The sequence below is a fragment of the Erithacus rubecula genome, assembly GCF_903797595.1.
Source record: "Erithacus rubecula genome assembly, chromosome: 3".
Lineage (NCBI taxonomy): Eukaryota > Metazoa > Chordata > Aves > Passeriformes > Muscicapidae > Erithacus > Erithacus rubecula.
In genome coordinates this window covers 99,544,782-99,559,757 of record NC_136689.1, presented here as the reverse complement: position 1 = coordinate 99,559,757, position 14,976 = coordinate 99,544,782, and the positions used below count along the sequence as shown (strand labels likewise).

At 40.0% G+C, this 14,976-nt stretch overlaps 1 protein-coding gene across 2 annotated transcripts in view; it reads left to right on the top strand.

The window, feature by feature from the left end:
* The window catches only part of LOC306799559 (uncharacterized protein), a 33,084-nt gene extending 31,296 nt beyond the window's left edge, over positions 1-1,788 (top strand). For both annotated transcript variants that reach the window (XM_079300762.1, XM_079300761.1), the window contains one exon: positions 622-1,788. In XM_079300762.1, the coding sequence (XP_079156888.1) occupies positions 622-1,188 (567 nt within the window). In that variant the 3' untranslated portion in view covers positions 1,189-1,788. The remainder of the gene's footprint in view (positions 1-621) is intronic.
* Positions 1,789-14,976: the final 13,188 nt, after the last annotated feature.

The following is a 14,976-nucleotide window of genomic DNA, read 5'->3' as shown; positions in this document are numbered from 1 at the left end:
TTTCTTTTTCTTTTCTGGCTTGCTGAAATGAGCTTGTTTTCCCAGTAAATCACCGAGTTAAATTTCTTTTGAACACTACTTTGCTCACAAGGATGAAGGTGCATGAACTCTATTTCTAGCCTGTATTTAGCACACAATTTAATTACTATTGTGGAGTGTGAGCACCAAGGAGAAGGGCTCACTTTACAGACTGTTGAGACAGCTGTAAGAGGAAACTAAGTAAACTCCAGATGAAATCAAGCAATCCCTCCTAAAGGCAATTCTGAATAATATGGTGACTGCAATCTTGCCTGATGTATCTAAATTTAGGTGGATACATTTAAATAACAGTAGCTTGAATTGATCTGGTTTTGTATCTTTGGCATGGTTTTATTCTTGAGGAGGGTGGGGTAGATGGAGGATCTGGCAAAAGCCAAGTTTCCTATAACTTTAATTTGTAATGGTTGGCTTTTCTCAGTATCAACTTAAATGAAGTTAATGCTGCTATCCTAATCAGGGGTGAGGTGGGGTGTTGGTATTTGTGGGGTTTTTGCTGTGTTTAGTTAAGATAATACTTGACACACCTCCCTAAAGTGCACATATATTATACATATAATGTCATATTGCTCTTTCAATAAATAGGGATTCAGGAAAATTTGTACGGATCTGTATAAGGAATATGAAGACAGTCACTTTGGCACAGAGGTCCTCAGTCGAATTGACCTCTGTGCCATGCGTAAGAAGAAGCAGGAATCTGGTTACTATTATTGTGAGTGTTCAATCAGTGTGGGCTCCAGTGGTAAAGAAGAGAGTAAAGAGCAAAAAATGCAGACAGAAGATGTGGGAGAAACAAGCAGTGAAGGCCTCCCAAACAATGGAGCGAAGGCTGAAATAGGAGCAACTGCTGCAAGCTGTAAGCTTGCCTCAACAGCAGTAGCTCATGATAAACCATCTGAAAATGCTGCTGAGGCTTCAATAGCAACTAAAGAAAAAGAAATCAGTGAGGCAAAGGGACAGCCTGAAGCTACAGATGGGACTTCTCCTACAGCTGGAGATATCTGCTCAGAGTCAGTACTTGGTCTGCTGCCAGCAAGTTCAGATGTGCTGAAAAGCTTGGAAATGGAACAAGAAAAGGCAAAGATAACAGATGGCAGTTTGCAAAAAACTGAAGCAACACAACAAGCACCTGGTCAAACAAGTTTGGAATAAAGTTGTTGCAGTCCTTGGTGAACTTGATGAGGGTGGAGAAGGTAGACAGGTACAGTGGGGCTGAGGTCAGAGGGGGTGGGTATGATGAATTCATATTTGGCAGGAAGTTATCTTTTTTGGAGTCTGACAAAAAAAATTGCAGAGGAAACATCACTGAATATTGTGATGGTGAAATGCCTTGCTCTAAACCTGTACCACAAGCATGTGTACTGCAAAGACAAGTGAGATGTGGTTTACAGAATCAGATTCTTCAGCAATGATGCATTGATACAAATGATGTTGCCTGGTGCCTCCTGTGCCTAAATGTGCACTGCTACCTTGGCTGAGCTTCTTTCTGCCCTGCTTCACCCCCTGCCCTGGCCCTGCACCCTCAACTTTTCTCCTTTGCCTGCCTTCTCCTTTATGATTACTGCCTAAAGACACCTCTTCTTGCTAAATCCCTATAGCTGCTCTCCTTAGTGACTCCAGGCCAGGATTGCAACGCAGTCATTCACTGCATGTCTGTAACAGGTAGATGGTGTTGGTTGTTAACACACTATTGTGAAGTACATGCTTTCCTTTGACCTAGTAGCTACTTAATGAGAAAATTATTTTGCCTGACTTATGGAAATAGCCTTTTTGGATGAAAAGGAAGCATAGCACTAAATACTTTTATTTTCCTCTTCTTCATCCAATGAATTGTCTTTATAAAATGCCCCGAGGAGGATCCAAGGGACCAAGAGCGCTTTTCTAAACCTCAGTTTTGGCCGGGTCTGACGTTTCCTGGCTTTGCCCTTTGCTGCCGTGGCCCGGGCAGAGCAGTGTCCGCTGCCCTTCCCGCACGGAGCCGGCGGCAGCGGCACCAGCAGGTGGCACCGCTGGAGAGCCAGATGTGCGGGCAAGGGACCGGCCCGCGCACCGCAGAGCCGCGGGAAGCATCCGCCGGCACGGGGAAAGCGTCTTTCTTCCCTTATCTAACTGCGCATCGCAAAGGGACACTTTGTACTTTAACCCCTTTTTTCTTTTTCCTTCCCCCCCCCCCCCCCCCCTTTCCCTTTGTGTTTCTTTCTTTCTTTGGTGGGGGGTAAAAAAGTGCGTGGAGAAAACAAACCTCTGATCAAGAATAGTTCTCCCCCTCCACACACACACACAAAGTGTAGTAGCATCAAGTATACAATATTTTGTTTCCCTACAAGATGCGTGGGGATACACGTTTGGGCAGAATGGCCAGGATGCACCCTGTTAAATTAACATCAGGCTAGTTTAAAACTTGTTTCTAAACTTTGGGGGAAAATAAAAGCTTTATTTGTACAATTTTCACAGCGAGTGGGGGGATACAACCCTCCCCAGCCAGCCACTGTGCAGGAGGAAAAGTAAGGCTCTGCATTTAATGAACCTGCTTTGTACTCACACTGGGGTCTGTGTCAGATCCCTTGTGTTGCAGTGCTTGGCAGAGCATTTATTTTTATGTACCTCCACTGAAGGTTGTGGACTTTGAAAAGGCTGTCCCCAAATGGTCTTCTAAATGCAAATTCCAGAGTTGCTATTCCCAGCTTCTCTGGGATCTTCAAAAGGCAGCTAAATTGTTAGAGGAAGATTCCAAGATTATTTTTGGGGGAGTACTTAAGAGTTGCACTTCAGAGAGCATCTCTATGTCAAGGCATTCTGAATTATTTTTGGTTTTTTGTTTTGGTTGGGTTTTTTTCAAGAAAACTTGCATCAAATATACACTGAGGACACAGTGTTTCTTAGTCTTTTTGGTTTGGGTTTTTGTTTTTGGTTTGTTTTTTTCCTTCTAATTCAGGAAAGGATTAGCAACGTCATTCATTGTTAGAACTGAAGTGGGTTCAATGTCCTAGGACCAAATGCACTTTATAATGTGCTGTATTTCTTCTCATTGAAAATGTTAATTATCTTTTTATAGACAGATGGCACTGGAGTGTAGCAAATGTGTGGTGAACCTGCACTTATAAACATTTGGGAGTTTAGTGTGTACAGGTTCCAATTAAGTTTAATTCTGTTTTAGGGTTACTAGAATGATAGTAGAGTAATTAATTTCACATATCTAGGGAGTAGAATAACTTGTTTTGGGACATTAAGTTAAAATATATACTTAAGTTGTATCATTATGATTAATCTCAATGATTTAGAATAGTGCTTTAAACCAAATATCTATGAAATTCATCTCTGCAGTCTCTAATGATGACCAAAACCAAAATCAACTTCTGTAATGCTGTTCAAATAATAAGAACATATTTTCAGCTCTGTGATGGAGATAATAAAAGAAGGCTTGAATAAGTCTTAAATTTTTTTTGTGCTCTGCTTTAGCCAAGAGTATTAATGTTTTTGTTCCCTAGTATTTTTTATTTAAATTGATTGAAATATATTTGATAACTAGACACAATGTAAAACAAGTGTGAGAATTTCTGAAATGGAAATATCTTTATATTGCTGAAGCAGAATATTTGCCCTTCTTTATGACTGCTATAGGGAAATTACACTGTGAAATTCAGATCCAGAAGGGAGTTTGATCCACTCTTTATGATCCCTGCATTTGCTCTTCTGTTCATATAATTTTTTTCTTTATGGTCTCTAATGTGCCTATTTTTTTCCTTTAGAGTAATTTTCATAAGCACTAGTAGTTTATGTAGAAATGCAATCTACTACTATCTTGTAATTAAATTTAGGTGAAGGTAACTTGAGTTATTGAAATAATGGTACAATGGGCTGGAGAGAACTTGCAATATTATCCAATGTGACTTTTTCTTTGTGTAAGTATTCAATGATGAATTTCCCTGAAATGCTAAGTATTTTCCAAGCAAGTTGAGAGGAGGCTTTGACTACAGCATCTCCTTGTGTCTCAGCTGGTTTTAACTGGATGTTTGTTAAACGAGCTATTCTAATAAACAGGATGCCAAAGCAAGAGGAAGGAGTGTCCTTTAAATACCTCATGATGAATACCCTGATCATTGTTGGGCACTAAACATCAGATGGGCCACTTTTTTTCTGGATGTTACATGTTTTGCAGGCTAGATGCAACTGAACAAGAACCATATGTCTCTGTACTAAAACAAATAAAGATTGTATTGGTTAGTTCAACTGGCTTTCCCTTTCCATTGTCTTGTACTTTGTGCATATGCACAAGAAAGCAGAGACACCTCCTTGTTTGCCTGCATTTCATGTCAGGAAGATGCCAGCCTCTTCAGCTGGTGCAGCAGAGCCAGCATAAAGGAGCTAACTTCAGATGGGAGCCCTACAATTATACTGCCTGATCCTTCAACTAGCAGTAGGAAGTTTTAGGGGGTTGAGTAGTAAGCTGACCTCCTTGAAGCATTTTATTTTAATTTGCTTTTTACTGCTGTTGTTAGCCACAGTTTCTATGGTGTAGTGTATTACCAAAGCAGAAGTCCTGTATTGTTTGCTTCATGCTGGTAGAAGGAATAAACCCTCAATTTAAAACACTTACCAGCACTTGCTGTTGCTCCTCATAAACCTTTACTTTAAAATTAAATGCAAACAACAACAATGAAAAGGCAAAAAATGCCTTTCCCAAATCCTCTGCTTGGCAAAGAACTTGAAGCAGTTTTTTTGCACTCCTTGCAATGTCACCCTGACCCTCAGCTGCAAAGCTGCAGGCTTAGCCAGGAGAGAAGCTTGCTTATGGCACTCTGGAGATCAGAGAGCACTATGGATTTTTCTCTGCTAGGAAATCTTCCATTCTCTTCTCATAATATTGTCTTGGAACTGAAAGTAGTTGTTGGAATGAAAGACAAGTTTAAAAAGTCATTGGGGAATATTTAAATGTTGCTAAATCCTTTTTTTGTGGAAGGGGCTATTCAGAGTTAGAAGCAGAAGGACATATCTGGGGCCCCATAAAATCCTAAGCATGTTAGTGTAGTTGTAGTCTGCAGTTTTATTCTCAAAACCACACTCAGATGGGCTTAAATCCAAGCACAGTGTAGGCTTAACACCTCTGAAGCTGAGTTCTGACCACGGGCTTTGGTCACTGACCTGCACAGCAGAAACATGAAGCAAGTCTCATGAAAAGAGTCTAAAAAAGACTATATATTAAATGAGAGCATACTTTTCTGACTTATGAAAGAAAAAAATTAATTTATAAAAAATAAAAATTAAAATATTGAATGCCACCCAGCACTTTTTCTTTTCCAGTGTGACTTTTGATTTTCTTATTAGAAAAGTCCTTTTTAAGATCAGCTGAAATCATCAACTACTTCTTTTGGAAATTTTATTTAAAATTATTTTTATCCAAGTTGCAAGATTTGGGGTATCAGTACTTAGGATTTGTTTTTCTACATCTGTCTTTAAACTGGACATAGCACATAGATAATTCTGGTTTTGAAATAAAAAAAGCCAGCAGGCTGTTTGCTGCCCTTTTTAGTTTCTTAATGTAAAAAGGAGAGATGAGCACCTGTATGAGATAGTAGTGTCCTTCTTTGCCAGAAGTCTAGCATTTATTTTCTGCTGATGGGTGCCTAGTTCAGCTTTCATTCTGTTGAGTAAGTAAACAATAATACTGAATAAGCATTAAATTGTGACAATTAAATATGCTAGAGGTGGTCACACTGAGCTTATAATACACTTCTAAAGTTTCTTGGATGTTTGACTTGTCTTCTTCAGAGACAAAGGATCTTCTCAAATGCTTGTCAGTAGTGAACTGGAGTCAAAGATCTGTTAAAGGTTTTTCTTTTGATAAATTCCCTTTAGGTAGAAGGCTAAACTTAGGATGCACTGTGGATCATAGGTGTTTTTCAGAATGAAGTTGATGTGAGGCTGAATCCTGCTCAGACTGGAGGCAGTGTCACTGCCTCTAATGCTGCTGAGACCAAATCAAAGCCCCAATTTTCTGCATGATAAAGTCTGTTATTGAGAGTTGCTGGGAATTTTGTTTGCTGAAATAAATTTAATAGGAAATTCAGAGATTCTTCTGCATGATCAGATCTTTTTTTAAGGCTTTGCCTCCAAGTACAGTATCCTGATGTGAGCACGCTGCTTCACAGAATAATTAATTCTCTTATCTGTATAAAATCTATGGACATGATTCTTGAGTCTTATCCCAGAGGGTGCTATCTCCTTGTGTTAGGTGATCTGTGGGAAATCCAGCCTGAACAGAGACCTTGGCCAGACAAGAAGGAGACTGAGAGGACTCGGGGAAGCTTGGCAGCTCTACTGACAAAAAGAGTTTCTTCTCTCACCTTTAACTTTCTGAAAAAGACCTTTTTTGTCTTGGCTTACTTAAACCCAGTAACTTACCTCTGAGGTTGATACTGAAATTATTCTATCTACTAATTTCACACATAAAGCACCCAGAAATTATGATTATTTGCAGAAATAATCAAATTATATTGGAACAAATAAAACATAATTGAAATAAAATTATATTGAAGCAATATAATTTCAGCCTGGATAATTGAAACCCTTTAGGTATTGTTATGAAACCCTTTACAAAGTGGGTTATAAATAAACACATTATAATGTTAATACATTATCAGTCAAAGCCCAAATGAATCTTGAATTTTGCTTAAAGTAGAATTTGCAAAATTCACTGCTGCATCACTTGACCACCTTCTAAAACTGCTTTTCCCATTGCTGTTTATTTTCTATGTTATTCTTAGTTTGTTCTTCCTGCAGTCTATTTATCCAGTTAGGTATGTGGCCCTACACTTCTAAGTCTTCCATGATGCTTCTGTACTTGGCTGCATTTCCAAGCTGGAACCTTTTCCTCAGCCTGTTGCTGCAGAGCAGGATGCCCAGTGTCACCCTTTGAGCTGGTAAGGGCTCTGGGCTAGCTTGCTCTGGCAGCTGTTAGCCTGCTGCTTATAAGCCCCTTTCACTGTGGTTTGCAGGGCCCCTGTGGCAGTGGGAGTACTAAGCCATCCCAAAGTCTCTAAGCTGCTGTAACCCTACTTAAAATAACTGAGGAATTGTACTGCTGACTTACTGCAAATAGAAAGTGGAGCCAGCACAAAATGGGATTGCAGTAAATGTAGCAGCAAGTGTACATCAGGGTCTCACAGAGCAGCACTTAGACTTCCCTTTGCAGATGCTGGTTGTTTAAGATCAGACAGAAGGGGCACAAGTTCTCCCTGTAGTATCCAATTTACTTGGATGACTCAGAGAATCAGCAGCAAATTGCAGGATTTAATGTCATGGGCTGTCCTGTGTCAGGCTGGCTCTAACCTTGGACATTTAACCATATCAGCCATCACTTGTCCATGCCACATCCCTGGAAGTGTCCAATGCCAAGATGGATAGGGTCCTGAGCAACCTGGTCTAGTGCAAGGTGTCTCTGCCCATGGCAAAAGGGTTGAAACTGGATATTCTTGAAAGCCCCTTCCTTAAATCATGTAACCCTTGAACTCAAACTATTCTATACTTTTAAAGTGGTTCTTCTATGCTGGTTCCTGAGGGTGCTGGGTTCCTCTGCAGGGTGAGCAGCCATGCTAAGGCTGCTGCTGTCACCAGTGTCCTCACTCACTAAGGGAGGGTCTCTGTGCTGCAGCCTGCAGTTGTAGGAAATGCTCCACCCATCCCTGGAGGGAGACCATCCACTCAGGACACACCAGTCACAGTGTAGGGCCTGGAGCAGCACTAAGGATGTTCTTCCTTGGGAATAACTCCTGCCTTAACTTGGGCCCTTTCCCATGTGCTTGGCTTATGATGTGGTACTGATGGGAAGAGTTCCTCTCTCTTTTTGAGCAGATTTCATGGGCTGTAGGTGGGCTCCTTGGCAATGTCTTCAATTACTACTTGGGTTTTCTTCTCCTTTTTTACTCCTTTAAAAAATTTTTTTGGCAACTTGTAGCAGGTTCAATCTAGCCTCCCATTTCAAGCAGCTCTGATTACCAGGTCTATGGTTTTAAATCCTGCTGCACTGAAATCAGCTATTTCCTCATTGCCATCTCTATCTATGACACCTGTTTTACTCTGAGTGCATATGTTACCCCATGTGTTGCACCAGAACTTCAGTTTTTAGTGTTGGCTGCTCTTTGGGCTATGTAGAAGTAATGTCTTTGTGATAAGCATAACCATGCTGATTTATTTATGTCACGTTGCTGCAGCTGATGCAGATTCAAGCATGTGTAACAATTGCTTACACTCTCTACCGTAACAGAATTATTCAGTTAAACAAAAGCTGATTAAGTTGTAGCCTTTGACAGGGGAGAAACAGAGCAATTCTCAGGACTCTTCTTTATAGAATGACACTTGCTAATGCTTCTGTATTTTAAGACAGTAAAACCAGTGCATTACTTACTATTTCAAAGTCATGGAAACTACACACTCCCTAGGCTGATCAAACACAGATTTTTCAAGAGAAGGTTCCATACTGGAAGTCTCCAAGGATATTGCTTCCATTTACTATGTGTTGTGCAAATAGTCTGTCATCTCATGCGGTTGGAAGCGAAACAAAAGAAATTAAGCAAACCAGCATCTTAGTATGGAATGTTTATCAGCTTGTGTTTTAAATGGATATATTACTCACTTTGAATCTCCTGCTAACAAAAAACTTCTCCATTCCCCCATATTGCCACATGTATTCTGTTTTGTGTTAAAAAAAAGTCTTGTGAACATCTAAAGATATTTAGGGAGGAATTTCTAACAAGAAACTGAATTTTAGGATGGCATTTCTAAATAAAGGATCTGTTGTTGATCCAAACCTGATTCTTGTCTCCTACCGTTTCTTCAGGCTGGGATTAAACAAAACACTTGTGTTCACTTTGTCAATTTTACTGAAACACATATGTCTATTATTTTTATAGTGTTAGAATTACCTGAGTACATCTTGCTCAATTGCAAGTGAGATTTATCTAGAGCCCTAAACTAAGCCAAGACACTCTACATAACATTTTGTGAGGTACTTAGTTGCTGGCAGGTGTTAAACCATGACAGACACCTTATCTCTGTGCCAGAAAACGTTGTTGAGAAATCTGTTGCCTATATGAGAATTCAACCTTTAGGTAAATCTTTGGGCAGCCTAAAACGTTTATTTGAGTAGAGGACAGCATTTCAATTTGCCTCTTATGGAGGGTGTCATGAGTGAAACCAGAGGCAACCTTAGAACTGCACCATTTTGTGGTTCCTCTTTTTGCCCACATTTGACAACCCAAAACTGCAAGGACAAGTACAATAGAAACTCTGACTTGGTTCTTTGCTTGCCATCTTCAACAGTGCCTTCTTGGTGACATCAGAGATTATGCAACCTGCTCTTTAGGTAGCTCCTGGGGCTCATTAGGTGCCATGCTGGCAGCTGTCATACAAACAGGTGATGGCTAAAAGATGCTGACCTTCCATAGCTCATCGTGTAACTCTTCTCTCTCTTCTCAGATTGTCAGTGGCAGGCATGTATCAGCTAAATGGCTACCAAGACATGACACTGCTGCAGCATTAGAAGCTCACTGATCTCAGAACTATGCTACAGCTGCTGCTCAGGTTTTCCTCTCTGTGTGCCAGAGGGGAGACAATATGTATCCCTGCAGAGAACATTGCTAGGAAGGCATCCTCACCTTTCCTTTGCATGTTGGACCCAAGCATTATCCTAAAAAGTGCACATGCTTCATTAAGGTGACTGCACCAACTCTGGTTTAATGGTCTAAAAGAGACCAGCTTGCTTGTGGTGAGAAATGATGATAGATGCAGTCTCAGCACTTGTTTCAGTGCTGCTGCTCCAGATGCTGTACACATTGCAAAGACAGACACAAGGACAGGAACTGTTCTGTTTTCATTTTCAAGCCCCAAGGTGGCCTGTAGTGTGAATTACATTAGCAGTGCCAACCGACAGTTTTAAGTTTCCAAAACCCAAAGAGCTGCTACTATCATCATCTTATGCTGTATTACCACAATAAAGTAATAAGCAGTACCAGACTTTACAGGTTCCCATTTTAAGTTTCTCAATTGAAATAGAATGTTATCAGCTGTCTAGTGTCACTCACGTCCTTAAACATACTGCAGGGAGATCTTGCTAAGTTATTTGAAGTAATATTGGGTGTGATGAGTCTGAAAGACAGTGAACTAAATTAACACTTTAGGACCTCACATGCAGAAAGAGGTTCTGTTAAAGCTGAAGGATGGATCTCCTGTTGGAGGACAAGTGTTCAAGGCTCGGTCTCACAGCAGGCTATTTGCATGCTTTGGAAACATCACTCAGAGGCAGATACTTGCAAACTGTTAGCATTGCATACTAGTGCCTATACTGTCCTCTGTTTAAAGAAAATAAAGGTCTGATCTTTGCACACTTTGTGGCTGTACCTCTGTCTTAATTTTACAGAGGAACATAGTTGTGTTCTGTACCCACAGCACGATAGACAGAAGTACATTAAGAGGTCATCTGATACTAATTTAATGGGAACTCTATAAGCATTCTAAATAGTAGTTTCTATTAGGCTCTGAGACCAAACTGGATTTCTTTAAAATGAGTTTTGACTGCAAAGTCAGTGAATTAAAAACCTGCTATTCCCATCAGGGACACCTTAAGTATACTTCAGGAATGAGGGAGGAAGGCTAGTCTGCGGTGTTGCAGAAGTATCATATTATCTCATTAGGGATTTATCCTTGTTGAGCTGGCTCTGGTGACTTTCATGTGCCTCTGCAGGCAGTTTTGTGTAAGACTCTGCCACAGGTTTCTGTGCTGCTCCAAGGTGTGAAGGGAGACACATTGCACCCTGTACAAACCACCTTTCTGCAGTCTTTAGCAGCTCCAAGTCTTGCCAGAACAGACAGTTGTGTTCTGAAGTCCTGCTCCTTTAGATCTGGCTGATTTAGCTTTTGGCAACAAAATGGGAGCTGTATGGAATCGTCTCAGCCTGCTCTCAAGCAGGTCAGGCAGGATCATGTCAAATCTCATGAGTGATGAACAAAATGCAGTCTGGGGCTATGTGGTGGTATTAAATCATCTGATGTGATGGTGAAACTTGAATGCTGAATGTTCCCTTTTTACTTACCATTTTTTACTTCAGCTCTGAACCTCACTATGGAAAAGGCTGCTTGTCTAAACCAAACCACCTTTATCCATTTTTACCTTCCAGTCTGAGAGTATCAGCTATGTGTCCTCAGTAGAACCAAACTTATCATATACTTAGGTAACTCTGCTACCATAAAAATATTAAAACTGTGTTTCAGCAAAACTCATAAATAAAGTGAACACTAGTGTTTTGTTTAATCCCAGTTTGGAGAAATGGTGGGAGACAAGAAAGAAAAAAAGAAAAATTTAATACCCAGAAATCTTATACTGAAACTTCTTTGTGCAGAGGAAGGTGAAGGAAACCTCACAGCCTGAGTTAATAGCAGTGATTTTTGACATCTGTTTAGTTTGCATCTCTTTTCATACTCTCCTTAAATAAGCTTGCTGTCTCATTGCAATATAATTTAAAAATAATAATGATGGATAAAACCCCATCTAAAAGTAGTATTTTGGCTTCACTACCTCTGAATAACTAAAATATAGATAGAAGACTAACTAGTGGAAAAACACAAGCCATGTTCCTCTATTTCCTGAGTTATCCTGAAATCCAGTTAGATCCTTTCTACCAGCATAGTTCCCCCATCCAAATTTCAATGACATTTTACCTGATTGTGCATGCCTTTGTCAGATCTCCAGGGTTTCCCTCTGCCTCCATGTTTGGAGAGAAAGCTAAATGATAGAAAATAACTTCTGGTGCCCTCACTTTGACTTTTCTGTTTTGGAGCTTCTAGAAATAGTAAATAGAAATTCTGGCTTCTAAAAATAAATAAAAATACTCTTCCATGAAAGAACTTCTTTCCTGTGACTATGATAATTTATTTGTCCTCTCAGATTGTGCCTGCACATGTTGTGCATCTTGTTCACTGCTTGTAAACCCAAATTTAAAACCAGTAAGTAAGTGATCTGGCTAAAGCATTACATTATTGCAACTGAACAGTCTTGGAGAGGTGATAAAGAAACCTTTCTTTTTTTGTTCCCTAGAATTAAAAAATGCCACCCCAAATCTATACTTTTATTCACTACTAAGGTTTTACTAGTCAACACTAACAGTAAACGTTGCATTTTGTGTGGGTTTTGTATAGAAAGAAGAACTGTTAAGCATTATCAAAGTCTGTTTTTCCAGCTGAAATCCAATAAAATTTATCATTCTGTCACCTCCTTGTAATAAAAACTGTTGTTTAATTGAAGTCGTATTGCTACTTCTGAATAAATTGCTTTAGCCATGATGAAAATGGCAACAATCCATAACAACTGTATTTCAGACTGCAGACCTAAAACTATGTCAACAGTTACCTAATTTGATGTTTCTAAGAGCACTATTGCTCACTGTTGGGCAGCAGCAGTCCTTGAAAAGGCTCTTAAAATGTATCTAGACAATACAGGTTCATAAATCTGGGCTATAGTCTTTTGCAGGAGATCAGCTGCTATGTCAACAGTTGGGGAATTTAGTAAATCAGTCCAGCCAAGCAAGCCAGGATTCTAAATACTTTGCTAGCCAGTGAAAACGGAGCCAGAACTGGGTTACAGTGTGATCACGTCAGCAGCTTCTCCAGAGTCCTGAGGATTTTGTAGCAAACAGCAGCACGACTGAAGTACAATTAGGGCATTTGCATGTCCTCAGACTGGTCCAAACAGCATCTACACTCATAATCAACAGACACAGCCTCCCTCCTAGGTATGGTGGGTACTGTGAGGGTTCAGGGAGAAGTTAATTTTTCCTCTGGAAATTTTATATAAATATCATAGCACTTCTATGCTAAAAAACCCAAACCAAACAAAGCACATATTTCTAACCCAAAATCTGAATTTTTCATAGCAAAAAATGTATGGTTAAATATGCCATCTGAACATATCTTCAGGGATATCACATCTCAAATACAGGGACTAATAATTCCTTCACAATAAACATTAACTTTTTTCTAAATTAGTTAATTTGAGTTAATTCAATACTTCTTAATAAACATATGTGACTGCCCATCTCTTCCAGCAACATGCAGGAAGCTGTATACTGGCAGGTAGAGGCAGTTCCTGGTGCTTGTCAAGGACTGTGGAGGAAGCACTAGGTGGCAGGACACCAGAGAGGATGGCTAGAAGGAAGAGACTGGATAGGAGGAAAATGCACAGCACCCTTGGACAGGATGTGAAATGATGGTCAAGAGTCAGCCTGGCAGTCCTGAGAAGCAGTCAGGGTCAGCTCAGAGGCACTCAAGAGCCAAACACAAACCCCATCACCTGTGGGTATAACCAGCTCAGCTCTTTCCCAGCTGCTTGTGCTAACATCAGTCACAGATCGTGCACAGGGCTTGAATCTCAATTTTCCAACATGGGGTGTTGGAATAACTTGCCCAGCTCGAATTTTAAACAAAGATTTCTGCCTCCAGCTCCATCCTTGCACAAATTGCTCAACAAACAGTTTTAAGTAATAAATCTGCAAAAATAATGACTTGCAAAGACAGAGAGGCAGATTTCTCTGCTTAGTAATTTATATGCTAGAAAATCACTTCTTGCTGCTGTTATTAAAAAATCCAGCTCAACTGACAAAAGTTCATGTTTTACATCTTTTTTGGCAACACAGGAACAAGCTATAATTTTACTTATTAAACACAAACTGGTATAATTTTGTCATTCAAAAGACTTTGCAGTAAATTAATCATCAGAATAATTACTGGCCTGCTTTGATTTAAATCAATCTAAGGAGTAACCAAAGGCTTTTTAAAGTTGGGGGGTTTTTGTTTGTTTTTTTTTTCCCCCCACAGCACACTTCAGATGACAGATGAAATATTTACTAAGAATATTCTAAAAAGCATGTTTCTACCTCTCGGAAGAAAGCAAACTCCTGTCACACCTTCATGAAGATTCCATGCCCTGGTAAGTAGCACACAGCTTGCCTTTTGCCTTCACCTCCATGGAAGGTTTTAGTGTGGAAAATAACAAACAGGATGTTTTCAGCTCTGTCAATAATTAGAATCTGCAACAGCACCAGGTAACTCTGCTCACATGTATCTCATAAATCTTGCTGGAAGTCACAGGAGAAAGAGCAGAAGCACATGCCCATGGAGAACCCAAAGGAAAGATCCATGCAAATGCCAGCACCAGCTGAGCCACCTGCTCACCACTTCCTGTGGTACCTAATCCCACACCATGCCAATCCAGGCAGTTTTACAATGGATTTTTGCCAGCTGTGTGCTAGCAGTTTAATAGCAAAAACCACCACAGTGATGTTCCTACTGTCAGTGCACTGGTTGCTACAGACAGGAGGAAAGATATTGCCACCTGGATGTCTCTGTTGCTCAAGAGAACAAGCACAAACACCTTCTGCTTCTCCAGTTTCGACACCTACATGCCAAATTATTATTTTCTTTTCTTATTTTCTTTTAAATTATCTTACTTAATACAGAATTTTGTAGGCTTACTAAATGCAATTGTATTTAGTTATAGTCCATGTTGCAATGTACTCTAATGTAAGTAAATATGGAACCACAACAAAAAAATTTAATTGAAACAGAAAGACTTCTGTCTGCCTACACATTGTGTTTGTTTAAAGTCGACTTCTCTTCCCATAGTAGAGAAATGCCACATCCATATTTAAAATCAGAAGCATTGACAAAATCTACTGAGTGCATAAAGCTGTTTTGACAAAACACGAGTGCCTGCCGTGCTGCAGCTAAGGAAATGAAACAGCTCGTCAATTTACCAAAACTCTGCCTACAGACAAAGTATTCTCCAGGCTTTAGGAAACCTGATGCTTTTCTCATGCAGGAAGAAATCCTCATCATGGTGAACTCAGTGAGAAACTGCTGCTGACTTTGGCACAGCCAAATGCTCCGAGACTG